Source organism: Populus alba, chromosome 4 (assembly GCF_005239225.2).
Source record: "Populus alba chromosome 4, ASM523922v2, whole genome shotgun sequence".
Classification (NCBI taxonomy): Eukaryota; Viridiplantae; Streptophyta; class Magnoliopsida; order Malpighiales; family Salicaceae; genus Populus; species Populus alba.
Window position 1 is genome coordinate 18,128,404 of NC_133287.1, and position 23,747 is coordinate 18,152,150.

The window sequence follows — 23,747 nt, forward strand, 5'->3', positions numbered from 1 at the left end:
TATTTTATTTTTTTTTAAGAAAAGAATATAATATATACAAATTAATAATATTTATATGTTTTTCATAAATATATTGCACTAACATATTCATGTTCACATGGTAACTTGGGAGATTATATGTTTTTTCAGCAACATAATTACAGGTAGGACACATCTATGTAAAGACTATTTGATCTCCTTTAAATTTTGTTGGTGACTTGTGCAGAATCGATACAGATGAGCCCGATGGAAGCTTTTGTTGTACGAAGAGCAGTTTCTCAAATTTCATTTATTATTATTGTTATTAATCTGGATGAACTGGAACACTTCTGCATTTTTATACTGAAGAAAAAATTCATATAATTGTTTATGGATTTTTTAAGCTTTTATAATAAAACAACTCAATTACATTATAAAAATCCAAAACAAACCTTGAAAAATTAAAAAAAAATACTAAATATAACTTGGACCCATTATAATAAAATCTAGAAACCTAAAAAATATGTAGCCTAATAAAAAAAAAAAACCCAAATAAAAACTCAACTGAAATAATTTTAGCTTGAATCAACTGATAAATTTAAATTTATTTTTGGTTTAGTTTGATTTATAAATTTAAAAAAATAATAATTTTAATTTAGATATTTATTTTAGTCCAAATCAAATTGAAATACTCTGTTTTATTTAGAAAGTGTTTGAGAATGTGATGACGATTGTTTTTTAAAGTGTTTTTTACTTGAAAATATATCAAAAAAATATTTATTTTATTTTAAAAAAATATTTTTGATATCAGCATATTAAAATTATTTTAAAAATATTTTTAAAGCACACTAACTTAATAGCCACACACCGTTTGATTTTTCCTCCTTGATAGGTGCACTTCTATTTGAAATCCAATATCCAAAAAGCAATAGCACTGTCGGAGACAATCATTGCAATGCAACATAAAGTTACGTTCACTCTTGTGCCGACTAAGCATAATATTAAATTAATATGAATTGACCATCCTAAGCTATGGCCATAAATTAATATCTAGTCAAGTACTATATTATTGGCTCATGATAAGATCAGGTTAATTTTTTTAATATAAAAAATTAAATATTGTTAAATTTTTTTTTAAACAATTATATAAGAATTGATTTAATATACCTTTATTAAATTTATAGGTTCAAAAACAATACACACAATTCATAAAAATATAATTTGACTATAAAAATTAAAAAAATATTTTTTTAATATTAATATAACAACATAATGGATTGAATTGGGTCAATTTAAGTCAATAGAGTTATGAAACTTTGATAACTATATAGAAAGCAAATCAAAATAAATTATGAAGTCTAATTCTCAATCGAATCAATATTGAAAGATAAAATTAAAAAAAAATCAATTAAAAAAGGATTTACTTGGTTATGAAACAAAGATATTCCCATAAAAAATAAATAAAAATAAATTATGAAACTCAATTCCTAAAAAATATATAGGCTAAAAAAAAAATCCAGAAACAAAAACTCAATTGAAATAATTTTGTCTTGAACCAATTTAAAAGGAAAAAAACCTGAACTAAAATTAATAAATTTAAACTTATTTTTAGTTTAGCTTGATTCAGAAGTTTTTTTTAAAAAATAATTTTAATTTAGATATTTATTTTAGTCAGATTGAATTGAAATATTTTGTTTTATTTAGAGGTTGTTTGAGATTGTGATGATAATTGTTTTTTGAAGTGTTTTTTCACCTGAAAATACATCAAAATAATATTTATTTTATTTTAAAAAAATAATTTTGATATCAACATATTAAAATAATTTAAATACACTAAAAAAAAAAAATTATTTTAAAAATATTTTTAAAGCACAAGAATAAGTAGTAACTTAATAGCCACACAACTATAGTTTTGAAACCTGGCCTAACTTGACGGGTTGATTCTAGACTGCAATCGAGCCGGATTGAAGAAAAAATTGAAGAATAAAAAATCAGGTTGAGCTGGTGATCTAGTTGATCACAAACCTATTAACTTTTTTTTTTTATTTTTTTATTAAAACGATATTATTTTAATTTTTTAAAAAGTCAAAACGTAATGATACATTTAAAACTGGCCGGCCACTGTCCGGGCCTTAAAACCACGCACACAACACACAGCGTTTGATTTTTCCTCCTTGACTGGTGCGCTTCTATTTGAAATCCAATATCCAAAAAGCAATAGCACTGTCGGAGACAATCATTGCAATGCAACAAAAAGTTATGTTCACACTCTTGTGCCGAGGGAGCATAATATTAAATTAATATGAATTGACCATCCTAATCTATGGCCATAAATTAATATCTAGTCAATTACTATATTATTGACTTAAGTTCGGGTTATTGTTTTAAATATAAAAATATTTAAATATTGTTAATATTTTTTTTAAAAAATAATTGTATAAGAATTGATTTTATCTTGATTAAATTTGCAGGTTAAAAACAATTCACATGACTCATGAAAATATAATTTGACTAAAAAAATTAAGATGATATTTTTTTAATATTAAAATAACAACATAATTGATTGAATTGGGTCAATATGAGTCAACATATTAAATTTATGACCCGAGTTATGAGACTTTAATAACCACATAGAAAGCAAATCAAATAAATTATGAAGTTTAATTCTCAATCGAATCAATATTGAAGATGAAATTAAAAAAAAAATCAATTAAAAAAGGATTTACTTGGTCATGAGACGAAGATATCCTCATAAAAAATAAATAAAAATAAATTATGAAATTCAATTTCCAACCGATTTAGTATTGAATAATGAAATTGAAAAAAAAATCAATTAAAAATAAAATATAAAAAACTATCTGAGTATACTCGGATTAACCCTTTAAGCATTATTATCGAGTCATGAGGTTCAAATAACATAATAGAAAATAAACAAAATAAATTATGAAGTCTAATTATCAATCAATTCAATATTAAAAAATAAAATTAAAAAAATAAATCAACCAAGTTATCCTGCTAAACTCATAATTTGTATAATGGGAATATAATAAATCAATAAATTAAAAAATTTAATATTAAAAAATAAAATTTAAAAAAATGATGGAAAGTTTTTTAAAAAATTAAAGCAATATTTAATTAACAATAATATGTGAGGAGAGGAGAGGTACGTAAACCTTATCTTTTAGTTTATAATTAATAATTAATTAATTAATTCTATCAGTAACCATAAATTAATATAAATATATAGAAACGTCCCGTATTGCTGCTTCAGCCTGCAGTATTTGTCTGCTTTTGGCAGCACCATCTCCTGTCTCACCCGCAGCCTACTTCAGACTTGAAAACTCAGCTGGGCAACTCTCAGTTGAGCTCTTCTCATCTTATAAGCTATGGCCAACAATTCTCTACTGTTTTTAATTCTTGCCTCTTTATTATTATCTGGGTTCTTCACCAAGACAAGCAGTGCCTTCTCAATTGAAGAAGCAACTATAGATGATCTTCAACTAGCTTTTAAGCACAACCAACTAACCTCCAGACAACTCGTTGAGTTCTACCTCAAACGGATCCGCAGACTCAATCCGCTTCTTAGAGGGGTCATAGAGGTGAACCCTGATGCACTCTTTCTAGCCGATAAGGCTGACCGAGAGCGCAGGGTCAACACCCCAGGGTCAACTGGTGGTTTGCACGGGATTCCCATCCTGCTCAAGGACAATATTGCAACCAAAGACAAACTGAACACTACAGCTGGTTCTTATGCACTGCTTGGATCAGTTGTCCCTCGGGATGCAGGTGTTGTAATGAAGTTGAGGAAAGCTGGAGCTATCATTTTAGGGAAGTCTAGCTTGAGTGAGTGGGCTAATTTCAGGACAAATGACGCACCCGCAGGTTTTTGTGGGAGAAGCGGCCAAGGAAAGGTGAGTTGCTTAATTACTCGCACAAGTCAGTTGTTCAAGCCTTTCTTGAAATGATTCATCACTTATCCAGGCTTCTAACTGCATGTCATGACTCTGCTATGTTAAACATTACCGTCATCTCATGGACTTTTGGAGTTATGTCTGAAACTAACAGATAATTCTGGGGTTTGATTGTGATTATAATCAATCATTTTGTAAAATTCAAAAGGTTTTCTAGCTGTTGCTAAGAACAAACAAGCAGGAAGCAGGATTGGCATTGCAATGCTACATGTTCTGTGACGATTGTCTTCCGAATGACTTGTCAATTGCACTGACGATAATTGATGTGTGTGGCCTTTATTTGCAGAATCCATATGTTTTGTCCGCGTCTCCTTGTGGGTCAAGCAGCGGGTCAGGAATATCAGTGGCAGCGAACTTGGCAGCCGTGTCACTTGGGACCGAGACTGATGGCTCCATCCTATGTCCATCGAGTTACAACTCAGTTGTGGGCATCAAACCCACTGTTGGTCTCACTAGTAGAGCTGGGGTTATCCCCATCACCCCTAGACAGGACACTGTGGGGTAGGTGAATTCTTAGCCAATTGTGATAATTTTACTAGCATCAGCAATGGAGATAATGTGAATCAGTATTTGCTGTAAGACTTATGCTGGTTTCTGGTTGTTACGTGTTGGATGGAGCAGGCCAATGTGCAGGACAGTATCGGACGCTGTGTATGTTCTTGATGCCATTGTAGGCTTTGATTCAAATGATGCTGCAACCAGAGAAGCAGCAAAATATATTCCGAACGGTGGCTACAGACAATTTCTTAACCCTCTTGGGCTTAAGGGGAAGAGATTGGGGATATTGAGGACTCCATTTTACAATTCGGCCGGCAACGATAAAGGATCCCGTCGGCATCAAACTTTTGAGCACCATTTTCAAACACTAAGGTAACAAAAACTAAATGTTTATCTGGTGTCATTTTCGTTTTTTGTTTCTGTTTATAAAAAATTGAAAATAAAATATAAAAACTTGCTCGTTTTTATTTTTTGTTTTCAAAAAATAAAAAATGACAACAAGTTTTCAAAAACTAAAAAAATTTGGTACTCAAAAGTTGTTTTCACACTATTAATCTACAATACAGGGCTTGAGTGGTTTACACGAAAAGACCATGTGCAATACTTTATAATTAAAAAAATATGGTAATTATTATTTAAAAAAAAATATTTGAAAAAAAAAATTAAAAAAATATTTTTTTTATTTTAAAAAAATTATTTTTAATATTAGTACATTAAAATAATATGAAAATATAAAAAAATAATTTTAAATAAAAAAAATTAAAAATTTGCTTAACTCCTATTTATAACACAATACTAAACGGTGGCTAAATCCATGACATTTGGAGATTGGGTTATGATTTATGACCCGACTCCAAGACGACTAAGGGTTGAGTTGATAGCATTGGATAACCAGGGTTAAGCCGGGATCTAATTCAGACTGTTTGAAAAGGTTGGCTAGGGACCGGCCTCAGATGATAGGGGTCAAGTCGAGACCGGGTCTGGACTTATTGCATTGGATAACATGGGTATTAATTCCGAGATTAAGTGTATTTTTTAAATTAAAACAGAAAAGTTAATTAAAAAAATTGCAAAACAAAACAAGTTTTCTGTTTTTAGGAAACTGTAAACAAAAATAAGAACTTTGAGAATAAAAACTGAAAACGAAAATGATATCAAACGATCTCTAGATTTTTCTAGTGGTAGTTTCAATAATATCATGGCAAATTAGTGCAAGCTGACTAGACATTCTTTATATTTTCCAAAACTAAGACGACAAGGTGCGGTTCTCGTAGACAATTTGCAAATAAGCGACGTTGACACGTTCACAGCCGGGAAGAACGGAGAATTACTTGCAATGTTGCTCGAATTCAAGCCAGCCTTGAATGAGTATCTAGAACAGTTGGTGGCGTCTCCAGTCCGATCCTTAGCAGCTGTGATAGCCTTCAACAAAAAATTCTCCAGATTGGTTAGTACATGCGCGTCTATAATCGCCGTACTGAACCACCACGGGTGCAATCCACATTTTGATTTATTTGATTGGTCTTGCAGGAAAAGACCAAGGAATACGGTCAAGAGCTCTTCGAGAAAGCCGAGTTCTTGAGTCGAAACATTACAAACATTGATGCAACATTGAAGAAACTGGTGTCAACATTCAGCAAACTCTCGAAGAATGGCCTCGAGAAATTAATCAAGAAGAACAAACTGGATGCACTGGTGGCACCTGATTTTAGTGGTGTATTAACATTTGTTCTTGCAATTGGACAATACCCTGGAATCAGTGTCCCTGCTGGGTATGACAGTGACGGTGTGCCCTTTGGCATTAGCTTCGGTGGACCAAAGGGTTCGGAGCCAAAACTAATTGAGATTGCTTATGGCTTTGAGACAGCTACCAAGGTTAGGAGGCCCCCTGCATTCAAGCCTTGAAAGCTTAGCAAAATCCTAATCAAGTACTTACCAGTTCAATAATAAAACTCTTGTTCTGGGCAAGCACCTTAATTTTCAAGCTCTAAACACTCGCAAGTTAACGTGCTGCTTAGCTTTGTGAATCTGAGGTTTGGTGTTGGGCTGGGTTTCATTCCCGGCATGGCTCTTTGAGATTACTAGATGGGCTAGCAGATGGGCCCATTGTCTTTTGGGGCTTGCTCCATGACTGTGTGTAATTGGGTCATCACGCCCACTATATATTATCTTAGAATAAAAAATTATGAACTTTGTGGTACGTTCTTGGATCATCGAGGCCTTCAAAACATTCTAGACTTGATTCTTAAATGGGTTGAGGATTTTGGATGAGGTCCTTGGCAGTCTTACGTGGGCTTCTGTATATAAATAGCACTGCGTATGTATGCTATCCTCGCACAATCATTGCGATGTGACCTAACATGATGCTTGCTCATAATCTGGTGGTGAGGAGACAATAGGGTCCAAGTTTTATCGTAATCTAAATCATATCTAATTAAAAATTAATTAACATGTCAATATATGTTATATGTGGAATGATGACAGGAATGAATCCCATTCCATTTAAGGAGTATAATTATTAAAACTGGCCTAAATGAAAATAAAAATTAGTTCCAGTTGACTTTAAATTGAAACAGAGATGAAAGCCAAATATTCGGTTCCTAGATATTGTCCAATTGCAGGAAATGATGTTGCCAGTCAACAAACCTCAGCCGAAACTCAAAGATTGTAGGGAATGCACAAGAGCTCTATATAATGATCATCACGCTAAGAAGCTGCTACAAAATCATATATATATATATATATACATGTTTTTTATATGAATCTCACCAAAAAAAACCTACTACACCTCCAAATCAAACACCCTTGCTATAGTGATGTACATTGATTTTGCTTTGACAACCGGTGACTTTGATGGCGGTTTGTTTGGTGTGTTTTTAAGGAATGTGGTGTCGGAGGGGGGTCGGGAGGTTGCGGTGGTTGGAGGTGGGGGGGAGTTGAGGACGTTTGAGGGTTTGCCAAGATCAAAACCAGCCTTTTCAATGCTACAACTGGTGATGCTATTCTTGAGTATAATGTCACTTTGATTCATTGTTGACCTTGGGTTATTTTGCATGCCTATTTGGAGCTTGTTAATAAATTTGTTTGATTTATAGAAAAGAAGGTAAGGTTATATTCATTAATACGAATGATTGAGCACATTGAAACATAAAAAGCTTGGTAGTTTGAAGCAATCTCGATATGGAAAGGGTAAGAAACCATTGACTTCGGGAAGCTATATGTTGTCTTTGATTTGTCTATGTTTTTTGATTCAGCGTTTGGAGAGATTCACTTTATATAAGAATCTTGTGTTTTTCTTCTTCTTTTTTTCCATACATTTTGACGCTGGAACTTCAATATTGGGTTGATATAAAAAAAATTATTTACTTTAGTTTTATATAAACAGTGAAAAAGATGAGTTGATATTCTAACTTTTTTAGATATATTACATGAAATTTTTGAATCAATGTTTTTTTTTCCCTTCCCATTTCATTAAAAGAGAAGGGTTCTTTTCGTACCTCGATTGATTGACACTATCACTGGAAACATTAAAAATTACTGGGTCCTAATCCATCCTATATTTTAGCTGGGCTTGAAGATTTGAAGCTGAAAACGAGAACGTGACCAACCTCCAATTCTACTTCCATGAACATGGTCAGTGGCATAAATCCTACAGCTATTAAAGTTGCTCAACCAAGTGAAGCTGACCTATTATGATGGCTGATGATCCATTGACTGAAGGGCGTGGTTAGTCATGAGTTGTTTACCTACTTTCAGGCTATGACATTTGATGCAGCAGCACCGTGCATGTTGATTACAATTAGTATAGTAATCAGACGATTACAACTTGGTTCATTCTTGGAGTTTTTCTCCCTAATTAACTTGTTAAGATTAGTGATTCTTAATATTCATGAGATCCAACCACTTTTCCTTCCTTCCTTTCCTCTTTCCACAGTATTTGAGGAAGGAATCAAAGTCAGAAAAGTGTATGGCAAGCTTTTGATCGGCGTTGCTGCTGTTCTTATTTAGTAATGGTAGTGTTTAGAGCAGTGGAAGTAAGTTAATGCTGCCTCGTCATGTGATTTAAACAAAAGCATGACCATCAATATACTTTAACAGATTAAGAAAGGATTACTAATACTGTCCAGAAAAATATTCAACTTGTGATGATCGTGATCAAATCTGGCTACTGCACTCAGAACCAGAAACACCTTAGAGACTAAAACTTGTAACTAATTGGATTGAGTAGTCCAGAAAGATGACCTTGAAAGTTTAATAAATTGTTCCTGACCATCTTTAGGCATGTCTCAAAGCTTTGAGACAGTCTCTTTTGCTCAAGTTCTTCGCAAAGCTAACAATGTGGCAGATTCTTTGGCAAAACAAGGATTGTCCAGGATGTCGGTTGTCGGTTGTATTGGTAGCTTAATGGTAAGTTGACGATGTAGAGCAGTGGAAACAAGCAAAGGGTAAAAGGAGTTCTGTACTTGCAGCAAGAGGGAGCTCGACAATTCTCCAGTCTTCGTTTCCACTGGCGGCAGTAGCTCGTCGAGGATGGAGGAATGAGTCAGGAGCGTATCAGCAGACCACCTCTCACAGTGATCTCTCTCAAAGCACCTCCTCAAGAAATCCTTCATTTCCATGCATATTTTCCGGAATCTTTGGTGATTCATTCCTACGGACAAGCTTATTGAATAATTCTTTCGAATCCAAAGTTCCTCAAGCAATCCTTCCTGTGATCATCTCAACAACAATGCAACCAAGAGACCATATATCCAAAGCCGATGTGATCTCACCAAATTTCAGAGACTGACTCAGGAGACATATAGCATGGCGTCCCGCGGTATTGATACATATGCAACAACTTATCCGAATCGTCGTCTCCAGGCTCTCCGGACCCCTACCTCCATAATCTTTCATCAAATTTAGAAGAGAGCCCTTTTTCCTGACATGGCTCTCCGGACCCCTACCTCCATGATCTTTCATCAAATTTAGAAGAGAGCCCTTAGGAGCATACTCCAACAAAAGATTGTAATTGAACACCCCTCGTTCAACACTCACACAATCTCCATAGCATCCTATAACTTCATTAGAACCAAGAAATCTTCCTAATAACCTTCTCTCCTTCTGAAGACTGAAAGAGTCTTCAAGTTTCGAACTTTTCACTGCAAACAACCCATCTATATCATGCATGAGCATCTGTTGATGTTGCTAAATAAACTGTTCCATAAAATCCTTTGCCTATGTTTTTCAATCCGGCCCATTCCATAGTTAAGAATAATCAAAAGCTAAAAACAAACGAAAGAAGAGATTAAAAGCAGGTCACTGAAGAAAGTGAAGGAAAGTTCTAAATAACAAAACGTGAAATTATACTCCAAAACATTCTCGGGATTTGGTATTGAGGTTAAACATTTTTTTTTATTAAAATTTAAATTTTTTATTTTAAATTGTTTTAATGTGTTTATATTAAAATTAAATTATTTTTAAAAATATTATTTTAATATATTTTCAAACAAAAAATACTTTAAAAAACAATCTCACATTCTCAAAAACACTTTGTATCGGATCCCTTTTTAGTTTAGATACTAGCTACATGCCTCGCGCAATGTTGCGGGTCAATTATTTTTTGTATTTCAAAAATAGCTAAAATCTAAAAGTGTTAGGTTTTTTTGTAAATAGTTGCAATGTCGTGTCATAAAAGTGTGATAATTAAATATATTAGTTAAAAAAAAAACCAACAGGAAGAAAAAAACTAATGAAAAAAAAAGAAAAAAATGAATTAATTGGGTTAACCCTTCAAACCAGGTTAACCCGTCATACCTTGAATTCGCATAATAAAAGTTTGATAATTAAAAAAGAAAAAGACAAATTAATGGGTTAACCTAGAATTAACGAGGTTAACTTGTCAAACCAGGTTAACCTGTCAAACCTGAAATCTGTGTAATGAAAGTTTGATAACTAAATAGAAAAAATTTAACATTAACAATTTTAATTAAATAAAAAAATTAATTTTTTTTAAAAAATAAAAGGCATTAGCCTTTTCACTGTGGACTATACTGTGCAGTCCACAGTCAAAAGCATAAAAACAACAAAAAAACCAAAAAAACTAAAGGCATCAGCCGAGAACTACTTAGAAAAAAAATAATATTAATAAACTAAATTAATTAAAAAAAACCTCTAAAAAAACTAAATAGAAAGAAATTTAACATTAACAAACTAAACTAAACGAAAAAAATAATTAAAAAAGACAAAAAAATTTCAGGTTAACTCGTCAAACCAAGTTAACCTGTTAAACCCGGGATTCGTGTCATGAATGTCTGGTAACTAAATAAAAAAAAAAGTGAACATTCGCAAACTGAACTAAAAAAATTAATTAATTAAAAAGAAAAAAAAATCTAGGTTAACTTATCAAACCATGTTAACTTATTAAATTCAGAATCTGTATCATGAAAGTTTGATAACTAAATAAAAAAAAATTAACATTAACAAACTAAATTAAACAAAAATATTTATAAAAATAATATTAAACCGAGTCATCTACCGTCCGGGTCTAAAACCATGCACACAACACACAGCGTTTGATTTTTCCTCCTTGATTGGTGCACTTCTTTTGGAAATCCAATATCCAAAAAGCAATAGCACTGTCGGAGACAATCATTGCAATGCAACAAAAAGTTATGTTCACACTCTTGTGCCGAGGAAGCTTAATATTAAATTAATATGAATTGACCATCCTAATCTGTGGCTATAAATTAATATTTAGTCAAGTACTATATTATTGACTTAAGATCGAGTTATTTTTTTAAATATAAAAAGATTTAAATATTGTTAATATTAAAAAAAAAAATTGTATAAGAATTGATTTGATCTTCATTAAATTTGCAGGTTAACTTTTAACATAATTCATAAAAAAATATAATTTGACTAAAAAAATTAAAATAACATTCTTTTAATATTAAAATAACAACATAATTAATTGAATTGGGTCCATATAAGTTAACATGTTAAATTTATGACCCGAGTTATGAGACTTTAATAATCACATAGAAAGCAAATCAAATAAATTATAAAGTCTAATTTTCGATCGAACCAATATTAAAGATGAAATTAAAAAAAATCAATTAAAAAAACATTTACTTGGTCATGAGACCAAGAAATCCCTATAAAAAAACAAATAAAAATAAAATAATAAAACTCAATTCCCAACCGATTATAATAAAATTGAAAAAAAAATTAATTAAAAATAAGATATAAAAAATAATTTGAGTATACTCGGATTAACTCTTTAAGTATTATTATCAAGTCATGAGGTTCAAATAACATAATAGAAAACAAACAAAATAAATTATGAAGTCTAATTATCAATCAATCCAATATTAAAAAAATAAAATTAAAAAAATAAATCAACAAAGTTATCCTGTTAAATTCATAATTTGTATAATGAGAATATAATAAATTAATAAAAAAATTTAAATATTAAAAAATAAAATATAAAAAAAATCATTGAATTTTTTTTAAAAAAATTGAAGTAATGTTTAATTAACAATAATATGCGAGGAGAGGAGAGGTACCGTAAACCTTATCTTTTAGTTTATAATTAATAATTAATTAATTAATTAATTCTATCAGTAACCATAAATTAATATAAATATATAGAAACGTCCTGTATTGCTGCTTCAGCCTGCAGTATTTGTCTACTTAAGGCAGCACCATCTCCTATCTCACCCGCAGCCTACTTCAGACTTGAAAACTCAGCTGGGCAACTCAGCTGAGCTCTTCTCATCTTATAAGCTATGGCCAACAATTCTCTACTGTTTTTAATTCTTGCCTCTTTATTATTATCTGGGTTCTTCACCAAGACAAGCAGTGCCTTCTCAATTGAAGAAGCAACTATAGATGATCTTCAACTAGCTTTTAAGCAAAACCAACTAACCTCCAGACAACTCGTTGAGTTCTACCTCAAACGGATCCGCAGACTCAATCCGCTTCTTAGAGGGGTCATAGAGGTGAACCCTGATGCACTCTTTCTAGCCGATAAGGCTGACCGAGAGCGCAAGGTCAACACCCCAGGGTCAACTGGTGGTTTGCACGGGATTCCCATCCTGCTCAAGGACAATATTGCAACCAAAGACAAACTGAACACTACAGCTGGTTCTTATGCACTGCTTGGATCAGTTGTCCCTCGGGATGCAGGTGTTGTAATGAAGTTGAGGAAAGCTGGAGCTATCATATTAGGGAAGTCTAGCTTGAGTGAGTGGGCTAATTTCAGGACAAATGACGCACCCGCAGGTTTTTGTGGGAGAAGCGGCCAAGGAAAGGTGAGTTGCTTAATTACTCGCACAAGTCAGTTGTTCAAGCCTTTCTTGAAATGATTCATCACTTATCCAGGCTTCTAACTGCATGTCATGACTCTGCTATGCTAAACATTACCGTCATCTCATGGACTTTTGGAGTTATGTCTGAAACTAACAGATAATTCTGGGGTTTGATTGTGATTATAATCAATCATTTTGTAAAATTCAAAAGGTTTTCTAGCTGTTGCTAAGAACAAACAAGCAGGAAGCAGGATTGGCATTCCAATGCTACATGTTCTGTGACGATTGTCTTCGAATGACTTGTCAATTGCACTGACGACATGAGATGATAATTGATGTGTGTGGCCTTTATTTGCAGAATCCATATGTTTTGTCCGCGTCTCCTTGTGGGTCAAGCAGCGGGTCAGGAATATCAGTGGCAGCGAACTTGGCAGCCGTGTCACTTGGGACCGAGACTGATGGCTCCATCCTATGTCCATCGAGTTACAACTCAGTTGTGGGCATCAAACCCACTGTTGGTCTCACTAGTAGAGCTGGGGTTATCCCCATCACCCCTAGACAGGACACTGTGGGGTAGGTGAATTCTTAGCCAATTGTGATAATTTTACTAGCATCAGCAATGGAGATAATGTGAATCAGTATTTGCTGTAAGACTTATGGTTGTTAAATGTTGGATGGAGCAGGCCAATGTGCAGGACAGTATCGGACGCTGTGTATGTTCTTGATGCCATTGTAGGCTTTGATTCAAATGATGCTGCAACCAGAGAAGCAGCAAAATATATTCCGAACGGTGGCTACAGACAATTTCTTAACCCTCTTGGGCTTAAGGGGAAGAGATTGGGGATATTGAGGACTCCATTTTACAATTCGGCCGGCAACGATAAAGGATCCCGTCGGCATCAAACTTTTGAGCACCATTTTCAAACACTAAGGTAACAAAAACTAAATGTTTATCTGGTGTCATTTTCGTTTTTTGTTTCTGTTTATAAAAAATTGAAAATAAAATATAAAAACTTGCTCGTTTTTATTTTTTGTTTTCAAAAAATAAAAAATGACAACAAGTTTTCAAAAACTAAAAAAATTTGGTTCTCAAAAGTTGTTTTCACACTATTAATCTACAATACAGGGCTTGAGTGGTTTACACGAAAAGACCATGTGCAATACTTTATAATTAAAAAAAATATGGTAATTATTATTTTTTTAAAAAAATATATTTAAAAATATATTAAAAAAAAAATTATTTTAAAAAAATTACAGAAAAAATTTGGGTCTCAAAAGTTGTTTTCACACTATTAATCTACAATACAGGGCTTGAGTGGTTTACACGAAAAGACCATGTGCAATACTTTATAATTAAAAAAATATGGTAATTATTATTTAAAAAAGAAATTTGAAAAAAAAATTAGAAAAATATGTTTTTTATTTTAAAAAAATTATTTTTAATATTAGTACATCAAAATAATATGAAAATATAAAAAAATAATTTTAAATAAAAAAAATTAAAAATTTGCTTAACTCCTATTTATAACACAATACTAAACGGTGGCTAAATCCATGACATTTGGAGATTGGGTTATGACTTATGACCCGACTCCAAGACGACTAAGGGTTGAGTTAATAGCATTAGATAACCAGGGTTAAGCCGGGATCTAATTCAGACTGTTTGAAAAGGTTGGCTAGGGACCGGCCTCAGATGATAGGGGTCAAGTCGAGACCGGGTCTGTACTTATTGCATTGGATAACATGGGTATTAATCCGAGATTAAGTGTATTTTTTAAATTAAAAGAGAAAAGTTAATTAAAAAAATTGCAAAACAAAACAAGTTTTCTGTTTTTAGGAAACTGTAAACAAAAATAAGAACTTTGAGAATAAAAACTGAAAACGAAAATGATATCAAACGATATCTAGATTTTTCTAGTGGTAGTTTCAATAATATCATGGCAAATTAGTGCAAGCTGACGAGACATTCTTTATATTTTCCAAAACTAAGACGACAAGGTGCGGTTCTCGTAGACAATTTGCAAATAAGCGACGTTGACACGATCACAGCCGGGCAGAACGGAGAATTACTTGCACTGTTGCTCGAATTCAAGCCAGCCTTAAATGAGTATCTAGAACAGTTGGTGGCGTCTCCAGTCCGATCCTTAGCAGCTGTGATAGCCTTCAACAAAAAATTCTCCAGATTGGTTAGTACATGCGCGTCTATAATCGCCACACTGAACCAACACGGGTGCAATCCACATTCTGATTTATTTGTGTGGTCTTGCAGGAAAAGACCAAGGAATACGGTCAGGAGCGATTCGAGAAAGCCGAGTTCCTGAGTCGAAACATAACAAACATTGATGCTACCTTGAAGAAACTGGTGTCAACATTCCGCAAACTCTCGAAGAATGGCCTCGAGAAATTAATCAAGAAGAACAAACTGGATGCACTGGTGGCACCTGATTTTAGTGGTGTATTAACATTTGTTCTTGCAATTGGACAATACCCTGGAATCAGTGTCCCTGCTGGGTATGACAGTGACGGTGTGCCCTTTGGCATTAGCTTCGGTGGACCAAAGGGTTCGGAGCCAAAACTAATTGAGATTGCTTATGGCTTTGAGACAGCTACCAAGGTTAGGAGGCCCCCTGCATTCAAGCCTTGAAAGCTTAGCAAAATCCTAATCAAGTACTTACCAGTTCAATAATAAAACTCTTGTTCTGGGCAAGCACCTTAATTTTCAAGCTCTAAACACTCGCAAGTTAACGAGCTGCTTAGCTTTGTGAATCTGTGGTTTGGTGTTGGGCTGGGTTTCATTCCCGGCATGGCTCTTTGAGATTACTAGATGGGCTAGCAGATGGGCCCATTGTCTTTTGGGGCTTGCTCCATGACTGTGTGTAATTGGGTCATCACGCCCACTATATATTATCTTAGAATAAAAAATTATCAACTTTGTGGTACGTTCTTGGATCATCGAGGCTTTCAAAACATTCTAGACTTGATTCTTAAATGGGTTGAGGATTTTGGATGAGGTCCTTGGCAGTCTTACGTGGGCTTCTGTATATAAATAGCACTGCGTATGTATGCTATCCTCGCACAATCATTGCGATGTGACCTAACATGATGCTTGCTCATAATCTGGTGGTGAGGAGACAATAGGGTCCAAGTTTTATCGTAATCTAAATCATATCTAATTAAAAATTAATGAGCATGTCGGAATGATGACAAGAATGAATCCCATTCCATTTAAGGAGTCTAATTACTAAAGTAGGCCTAAATGAAAATAAAAATTAGTTCCAGTTGACTTTAAATTGAAACAAAGATGAAAGCCAAATATTCGGTTCCTAGATATCGTCCAATTGCAGGAACAGATGTTGCCAGTCAACAAACCTCAGCCGAAACTCAAAGATTGTAGGGAATGCGCAAGGGCTCTATATATTTATCATCAAGCTAAGAAGCTGGTGTATTTAGGGCGACTTCTCGTTAAAGCACAAATCACATCTCATAAAAATTAAAAAAATACATGTTTTTTATATGAATCTCACCAAAAATGCCCACTACACCTCCAAATCAAACACCCTTGTTATAGTGATGTACATTACTTTTGTTTTTACAACCGGTAACTTTGATGGCGGTTTGTTTGGTGTGTTTTTAAGGAATGTGGTGTCGGAGGGGGGTCGGGAGGTTGCGGTGGTTGGAGGTGGGGGAGAGTTGAGGACGTTTGAGGGTTTGCCAAGATCAAAACCAGCCTTTTCAATGCTACAACTGGTGATGCTATTCTGGAGAATAATGTCACTTTGATTCATTGTTGACCTTGGGTTATTTTGCATGCCTATTTGGAGCTTGTTAATAAATTTGTTTGATTTATAGAAAAAAAGGTAAGGTTATATTCATTACGCAGGAATGATTGAGCACATTGAAAAATAAAAAGCTTGGTAGTTTGAAGCAATCTCGATATGGAAAGGGTTAGAAACCATTGACTTCGGGAAGCTATATATTGTCTTTGATTTGTCTATGTTTTTTGATTCAGCGTTTGGAGAGATTCACTTTATATAAGAATCATGGTGTTTTCCTTCTTTCTCTTTTCCATTCATGGAACTTCATCGGGTGAGGTTTGACACATGTAGGATCAAATTGGAGATTTCCTTTGTTTGAGGGCCTAATTGATAATCTTGTGATAGTTAGAGGATAAATGAACTCCAATCGAATGGGAATTTCGGGCATCGAAAGAGAGGATATATATTGCGTGCCCTAGTGAATCCAATAGATTCAATGGTTAAAAGTTTTAGGGAAGTGAATTCGAAAAGAAACCATGAAAAGTTAAAATTATTGTAATTTCAAATCCTTCATTAGTTGCCATATCTGGATTTTATCACGGATAGCTGTTTGAAAATTAATTGATATTATTATTAAATTTGGTTTAATGAATTGTTGGTTTTGAAAATTTTTATCTTGATTTCTTGTTTAATTTAGATTTAAAATTAAATTATGTGAGAATTTTTTTAATGTTACTCAAACAACTTAGAGAGTTTAAATGTAATCCAAACAATCAATGAAGACGTGATTTGATTTAAAATAAATTTAAAATAATTTTTTAAAAAATATTGAGAAATTAATATATTAGATTAGCTTAACAACTAAATTTACAATCCGGGTAATAGATTCACTTAGTTTAAAAACTTTAATTTTTTTAAAAAATATTTTTATTTAATTATACGATAATAAAAATAAACACTTATAAAATCAAGTATAAACCAAGTTATAAAATATTTATTTAAGATTGTAATATCCTTATATAAAGTAAGTCAAAATAATTTATGAAAATAAATTTAAATTAAATAAATATTGAAAGATAAGATTGAGATGGAAAAAACTAAAAATAAAGAAAAATACAACAAAAAAAAAAATCATTTACTTTAGTTTTATATAAACAGTTAAGAAGATGAGTTGAGATTCTAACTTTTTTTAGAGATATTACATTAATTTTTTGAATCCATGTTTTTTTTTTCCTTCCCGTTTCATTAAAAGAGAAGGGTTCTTTTCTTACCTCGATAGATCGACATTATCATTGCAAACATTGCGAATGGTAAAAATTACTGGGTCCAAATCCATCCTATATTTTAGTTGGGCTAGAAGATTTGAAGCTGAAAACGAGAACGTGACCAACCTCCAATTCTACTTCCATGAACATGGTCAGTGGCATAAATCCTACAACTATTAAAGCTGCTCAACCAAGTGAAGCTGACCTATTATGATGGCTGATGATCCATTGACTGAAGGGCCTGATCCAAAACCAAAGCCTCGAGGCCGAGCCTAGGGGATCTATGGGTCAGCTGGGCAGAATGAAGTGGCCTTGGTCATGGCGATGGACTTTGCATTCACTGACGGTATCTATAATGGCAGCTGCATTAGCCTCCTCGGCAAGAATTCGGCCGTGAATCCAGCTCGTGAGATGCCAATTGTTGCCGGAACCGGCCTTTTCCGATTGGCAGTGGCTATGCCATTGCACAAACTTATCGGCTTGATGTTACCACTGGTGATGCCATAGTTGGCCATCAATGTACTTCAACAGATTAAGAAAGGATTGCTAATACTGTCCAGAAAAATATTCAACTTGTGATGATCATGATCAAATCTTGCTACTGCACTCAGAACCAGAAACAGCTTGGAGACTAAAACTTGTAACTAATTGGATTGAGCAGTCCAGAAAGATGACCTTGAAAGTTTAATAACTTGTTCCTGGCAATCTTTAGGTATGTCTCAAAGCTTTTGAGACAGTCTCTTTTGTTCACGTTCTTCGCAAAGCTAACAATGTGGCAGATTCTTTGGCAAAACAAGGATTGTCCAGAGAGCCCGAACTTCTTGCTTGGCTCCTGACTGTTTCTGCTCCTCTGTATCTTGTTTTCGGATGTCGGTTGTATTGGGTCGATTTGGGACTATTCAAGTCTACATGCAATTTCTACACGAAGCTCTCTCCCTTCTTTCTCTGCAGCAATAATCTAGCTTAATGGTAAGTTGACGATGTAGAGCAGTGGAAACAAGCAAAGGTCTGCGATAACCAGTAGGAGTTCTGTACTTGCAGCAAAAAGATTGAACATATCTGATTTCGATCTTTCAAGCAGTCCTTTTATGCCCTGTCACCAGGAATCATAACAAAACAAATGGTAACCATGTTCTTACAGCTACTGAATCAAGTTTATCAGCATGCTCTGCATGCACCTTTTCTGCCTGGAAACCTAATGTTCACATAATACAAAATTGACCAGAGACAGAACTACACCATCAATGTGGGAGCTCGACAATTCTCCAGTCTTCGTTTCCACTGGCGGCAGTAGCTCGTCGAGGATGAAAGAATGAGTCAGGAGCGTATCAGCAGACCACCTTTCGCAGTGATCTCTCTAAAAGCACCTCCTCAAGAAATCCTTTCCTTTCTCTGGCATATTTTCAGGAATCTTTGGTGATTCATTCCCACGGACAAGCTTATTGAATAACTCTTTCGAATCCAAAGTTCCTCAAGCAATAAATCCGTCCTGTGATCATCTCAACAACAATGCAACCAAGAGACCATATATCCAAAGCCGATGTGATCTCAACAAATTTCACAGACTCGGGAGACATAGCATGGCGTCCCGCGGTATTGATAAAATATGCAACAACTTATCCGAATCGTCCTCTCCAGGCTCTCTAGCCAGCCCAAAATCAGCAATCTTAAGATGATGACCCCTAACTCCATGATCTCGACAAGGAAAAACCAGGATGTTTGCAGGTTTAAGATCGCAATGCACATGACCATTATAGTGAATGCAAGAGAACCCCTTCAGCAGCATCTGCGTGTGTTTCCTGACATGGCTCTCCGGACCCCAACCTCCATAATCTTTCATCAAATTTAGAAGAGAGCCCTTAGGAGCATACTCCAACAAAAGATTGTACTTGAACACCCCTCGTCCAACAATCACACAATCTCCATAGCATCCTATAACTTCATTAGAACCAAGAAATCTTCCTAATATCCTTCTCTCCTTCTGAAGACTAAAAGAGTCTTCTAGTTTCGAACTTTTAACTGCAAACAACCCATCTATATCATGCATGAGCATCTGTTGATGTTGCTAAATAAACGTTTCCATAAATTAAATCTTTTGCCTAGGTTTTTCAATCCGGCCCATTCCATAGTTAAGAATTGATAGGATTCAAGATAATATTGACAGATTGTATAGCTAGAATCAAGGCAGTAGAATAGCTAATGTTTAGGCTATAAATCAGGAAATTGATATGTATAACGTCTTTGTGATTTACATGACACTATAATATAAATACATCAAATCCAACCCTTAAGTGGTTGAGAGATTCTTTTGCTAAACCCTTTTCTTCTCTATTTCTCTACAATATTTTCTCCACTCTTTCATGGTATCAGAGCAAGACTGCGTATTCACCAATTAATTAACATCTCCCTCTTACAAAATGACCACTCCAGCGTCATCATCGTCCTCTGTCTCTGTCACTTCTTCCAATCTTCCCATCTCACTTGCTGCGTTAACAAACAATTTCTCAACCCATCTCAATTCTGATAATTATTTGCTCTGGCGAGATCAAATCACTCCTCTTCTCATCTGCAACGATCTCTATGGCCATATTGATGGCTCTGATCCGCCACCTTCAAAAACAATTATTAATGAGGGCGTCGTTACCCCAAATCCTGATTATACTCGTTGGTTCAAAATAGACCAACTTGTTGTGGGAGGAATCAAGAATACACTGTCTTCAACCGCTTGCACGGAGGTCCTCGGTAAACACATTGCCAAAGATGTTTGGGACACATTTGAAACACTCTTTCATCAGCAAACTCTCTCTCGTGCTGATATTCTACATGATACTCTTCTTGATACATATAAGAATGATATGTCCATTGAAGCCTACCTTGCCAAAATCAAAGGCATCGCAGATCAACTTGCTGCCATCAGCCAGCCTGTTCCAGACAATGAACTGGTGAAAAGAACACTGCGTGGTCTCCCTCACACACTGGAATACCAGCCATTTGCCCAGGGTATTGCCAACAGACACACTCCAATCACCTTCACAGAGCTTCGTGCGCGACTTCTTGTTCATGAACAAGAGCTTGAGCGTATTCGTGGACGTGCAGCTCCACCACTGTCCTCACCCTCACATCATGCTTTTGTTACACAACAGCACTATCAGCAGTCCAGTAATCCTCACCATGGAAACTATCATCGATTTAATCGACCAAAACAAGGTACTGTGTCTCAAAATTTTGGGAATTCCTCTGCTAACATACTTGGTCAGTACCCCACTCAAAATTCTCCCTCTTTTGCTGATTTCTCTAATAAATCATTCAATAATAATGGGTAACATGGTAGAAATCGTTTCCAGAATGGAAACAATTATGGGAATCGACCCCAATTTGGCAGATCACGCTATCGTGGTCGCTGTCAAATATGCAAACAGGAGGGACACTCAGCCTCCAATTGCAATTATCGTTACACACGGTCTGATTCCACCAATTCTGATAATTTATCTACTCAGTTTGCTGGTGTTCATGTTTCTGACTTGACAACACCAACAGAGGGCACTCTTGATTGTGTATCTCCACACTGGCTTGGAGATACCGGTGCCACAAATCATATGACATCTAACACTGATTTGGTGCAGCAGCCTCTCCCCTTTAATGGCACTTCAGGTGTGTATGTTGGTAATGGTGCTTCTCTTTCTATTTCACATATCGGTAACTCATCAATTAATCTGGGTTCAAAATCATTGTCTCTAAAGGATATTCTTGTGGTGCCGCAATTAAAGGAAAATCTTATATCTATTGCCAAACTCACCAAAGATAATTACTGTGTTTTTGCTTGCTTTCCATGAGGCTTTGTTATAAAGGATTTGGCAACCGGGGTGATACTCTTGAAGGGGCCAGTTAAAGACAATCTTTATCCAATACCAGCTCATGCACTGTCTGCAGCCTTTCGCAAATTATCATGCCATAGCGCAATTGCTCGCACTGCTAAAATTGCTCCGTGTTCAACATGGCACCGTCGGCTTGGACATCCGGGTTTGAAGATATTGCAACAGTTGGTTACCGATAATTTAATTTGTACTTCGGATAAACTTTCTTCCATGATGTTTTGTGATGCTTGTCAAGCTGGTAAAAGCAAACATTTACCCTTTCATTTATCTGGAAGAATTTCTAGTCATGTTTTGGAATTGGTACATTGTGATATTTGGGGACCCTCTCCTGTTATTACTGCATCTGGTTATCGGTATTACATTATTTTTGTTGATGACTACAGCAGATTTTGTTGGCTTTATCCCTTGAAACAACGCTCGGATAGTCTTGCTTGTTTCACCAATTTCAAAAATATGGGTGAAAATCAATTTAATCAGCGTTTAAAATTATTCCAATGTGATGGTGCTAAGGAATTGATTGAAGGACAGTTTCGTTCCTTCCTGGATGCTAATGGTATTTCTCTAAGGGTGTCTTGTCCTCATACTTCGCAACAGAACGGTATAACCGAAAGAAAACATCGGCACATTCGGGAAATTGGCTTGTCTATCTTGCATCAGGCATTTCTGCCAAAAAGCCTCTGGCTTGAAGCCTTTTCTACTGCTATATTCCTCATTAACAGGCTGCCAACTCCAGTTCTTTCAGGAATATCCCCTTATGAGGCTTTATTTGGTACTCGCCCAGACTATACATTGCTCAGGACTTTTGGTTCCTCATGCTACCCTTTTCTTGGTGATTACGGTCAAGACAAATTAAGTCCTAAGTCCCGTCACTGTGTTTTTATTGGATATAGCACTATCCATAGAGGCTATCGATGTTTAGACTCTACCAGTGGCCGTGTCTTCATCTCTCGGCATGTTGTTTTCAATGAAGCCGAATTTCCTTATGAATTGAAGTCTGTCATGCCGTCTGTTGCTTCACAACCAGCTGCCACTCCATCTCCTGCTGCAACCAAGACTCCTTTGGCTATAGTTTTTGAACCTCTGCTCAGTCATTCATCATCAATGAATGACTCTCCTACTACATCCACATGTCAAATGGCACCCTCATCTTCTGCAACTCCAACTACTTCGACTGCTGATTTTTCACCCGTTCTCTCATCAACTCCTTGTGCTCCACCCGATCAGCCTGCACTTCCATCTACTGCCTGTGTTCCCACTCCTCCACCAACTGCAATTACTTCAAATAATCACCCCATGATCACTCGTGCCAAAGATGGAATTCGCAAACCTCGTGCTCTTTGTGTAAGTAATTATCCACTACCTAACAAATATATAGCACTGCTTGCTACTTCAATTTCCCGTGAGCCTGCTTCTTTCAAGGCTGCCAGCCTTGATTCCAACTGGATTGCTGCCATGAAGGATGAATACCGTGCACTCATTGATAACCAGACATGGTCCTTAGTACCCCGTTCACCTTCAATGAATGTTGTGGGATGTCGCTGGGTTTATAAACTCAAAGAACGTGCTGATGGTTCCATTGAACGACACAAGGCACGCCTTGTTGCAAAGGGGTTCAACCAAGAACAAGGCGTTGATTTCACAAACACCTTCAGTCCAGTGGCAAAAGCAACAACAGTTCGCATCCTTCTCTCTCTTGGTCTTTCTCGGCAATGGAGTATTTGTCAACTTGATGTCAAAAACGCCTTCCTTCATGGTGCTCTAGCCGAAGAGGTTTACATGTCACAACCACCTGGATTCATTGACTCTTCATGTCCTGACTATGTTTGCAAACTACATCGTTCCATCTATGGCCTGCGTCAAGCTCCACGAGTATGGTTTCAAAGTTTCAGTCAAGCACTACTCTCCCTTGGCTTTCAATCCAGCCAGGCCGACAACTCCCTCTTCACACTACATTCATCTGCTGGTTCAGTGTTACTACTTGTTTACGTTGACGATATTATTATTACAGGTTCCACAGATTCCCTCATTAATCACATTGTCAATCAACTCTCTCGGCGCTTCCATATGAAGGATCTCGGTGATCTACATTACTTCCTTGGCCTTGAAGTTCATCGGTCTTCTGGTCACCTTTGGC

At 35.3% G+C, this 23,747-nt stretch overlaps 4 protein-coding genes across 6 annotated transcripts; 2 read left to right on the forward strand and 2 right to left on the reverse strand.

Moving 5' to 3' along the window:
* The first annotated feature begins 3,252 nt into the window (after positions 1–3,252).
* LOC118040486 (probable amidase At4g34880) lies at positions 3,253–6,627 on the forward strand. Of its 2 annotated transcripts, none has more exons than XM_035047449.2 (5): positions 3,253–3,869; positions 4,216–4,430; positions 4,563–4,799; positions 5,679–5,874; positions 5,958–6,627. In XM_035047449.2, exons 1-5 carry the CDS (start codon positions 3,345–3,347, stop codon positions 6,330–6,332), a joined length of 1,548 nt encoding a protein of 515 aa, XP_034903340.1. In that variant the 5' UTR covers positions 3,253–3,344; the 3' UTR covers positions 6,333–6,627. The 2 variants fall into 2 exon arrangements, with proteins under 2 accessions (XP_034903340.1, XP_034903339.1); XM_035047448.2 differs by having other exon boundaries at positions 3,257–3,869; positions 4,551–4,799.
* A 2,113-nt stretch (positions 6,628–8,740) lies between these two features.
* LOC118040516 (mitogen-activated protein kinase kinase kinase 20-like) lies at positions 8,741–9,602 on the reverse strand. Its single transcript, XM_035047481.1, has 2 exons — positions 9,164–9,602; positions 8,741–9,078 (listed from the first exon to the last, which is right to left on the reverse strand). The coding sequence occupies exons 1-2, from the start codon at positions 9,600–9,602 to the stop codon at positions 8,741–8,743; spliced, it is 777 nt and encodes a 258-aa protein (XP_034903372.1).
* A 2,479-nt stretch (positions 9,603–12,081) lies between these two features.
* On the forward strand, positions 12,082–15,670 carry LOC118040485 (probable amidase At4g34880). Of its 2 annotated transcripts, none has more exons than XM_035047445.2 (5): positions 12,082–12,721; positions 13,077–13,291; positions 13,402–13,650; positions 14,709–14,904; positions 14,988–15,670. In XM_035047445.2, the coding sequence occupies exons 1-5, from the start codon at positions 12,197–12,199 to the stop codon at positions 15,360–15,362; spliced, it is 1,560 nt and encodes a 519-aa protein (XP_034903336.1). In that variant the 5' UTR covers positions 12,082–12,196; the 3' UTR covers positions 15,363–15,670. The 2 variants fall into 2 exon arrangements, with proteins under 2 accessions (XP_034903336.1, XP_034903337.1); XM_035047446.2 differs by having other exon boundaries at positions 13,414–13,650.
* A 3,425-nt stretch (positions 15,671–19,095) lies between these two features.
* On the reverse strand, positions 19,096–19,791 carry LOC118040514 (mitogen-activated protein kinase kinase kinase 20). Its single transcript, XM_073408915.1, has 2 exons — positions 19,305–19,791; positions 19,096–19,208 (listed from the first exon to the last, which is right to left on the reverse strand). The coding sequence occupies exons 1-2, from the start codon at positions 19,789–19,791 to the stop codon at positions 19,096–19,098; spliced, it is 600 nt and encodes a 199-aa protein (XP_073265016.1).
* Between the last annotated feature and the right edge of the window lie 3,956 nt (positions 19,792–23,747).

What these genes read in the sequence shown, in the direction of transcription:
- LOC118040486 (XM_035047448.2), top strand. Translation starts at nt 3,345, where the DNA reads ATGGCCAACAATTCTCTACTGTTTTTAATTCTTGCCTCTTTATTATTA. An exon ending in CCTAGACAGGACACTGTGGG is followed by an intron (nt 4,431 to 4,550) that starts GTAGGTGAATTC and finishes TGGATGGAGCAG; the next exon opens with GCCAATGTGCAGGACAGTAT. An exon ending in ACAAAAAATTCTCCAGATTG is followed by an intron (nt 5,875 to 5,957) that starts GTTAGTACATGC and finishes TTGGTCTTGCAG; the next exon opens with GAAAAGACCAAGGAATACGG.
- LOC118040516 (XM_035047481.1), bottom strand. Translation starts at nt 9,602, where the DNA reads ATGCTCATGCATGATATAGATGGGTTGTTTGCAGTGAAAAGTTCGAAA. An exon ending in TTTGGATATATGGTCTCTTG is followed by an intron (nt 9,079 to 9,163) that starts GTTGCATTGTTG and finishes GCTTGTCCGTAG; the next exon opens with GAATGAATCACCAAAGATTC.
- LOC118040485 (XM_035047445.2), top strand. Translation starts at nt 12,197, where the DNA reads ATGGCCAACAATTCTCTACTGTTTTTAATTCTTGCCTCTTTATTATTA. An exon ending in CACCATTTTCAAACACTAAG is followed by an intron (nt 13,651 to 14,708) that starts GTAACAAAAACT and finishes TCCAAAACTAAG; the next exon opens with ACGACAAGGTGCGGTTCTCG. An exon ending in ACAAAAAATTCTCCAGATTG is followed by an intron (nt 14,905 to 14,987) that starts GTTAGTACATGC and finishes GTGGTCTTGCAG; the next exon opens with GAAAAGACCAAGGAATACGG.
- LOC118040514 (XM_073408915.1), bottom strand. Translation starts at nt 19,791, where the DNA reads ATGCTCATGCATGATATAGATGGGTTGTTTGCAGTTAAAAGTTCGAAA. An exon ending in CGCCATGCTATGTCTCCCGA is followed by an intron (nt 19,209 to 19,304) that starts GTCTGTGAAATT and finishes TTATTGCTTGAG; the next exon opens with GAACTTTGGATTCGAAAGAG.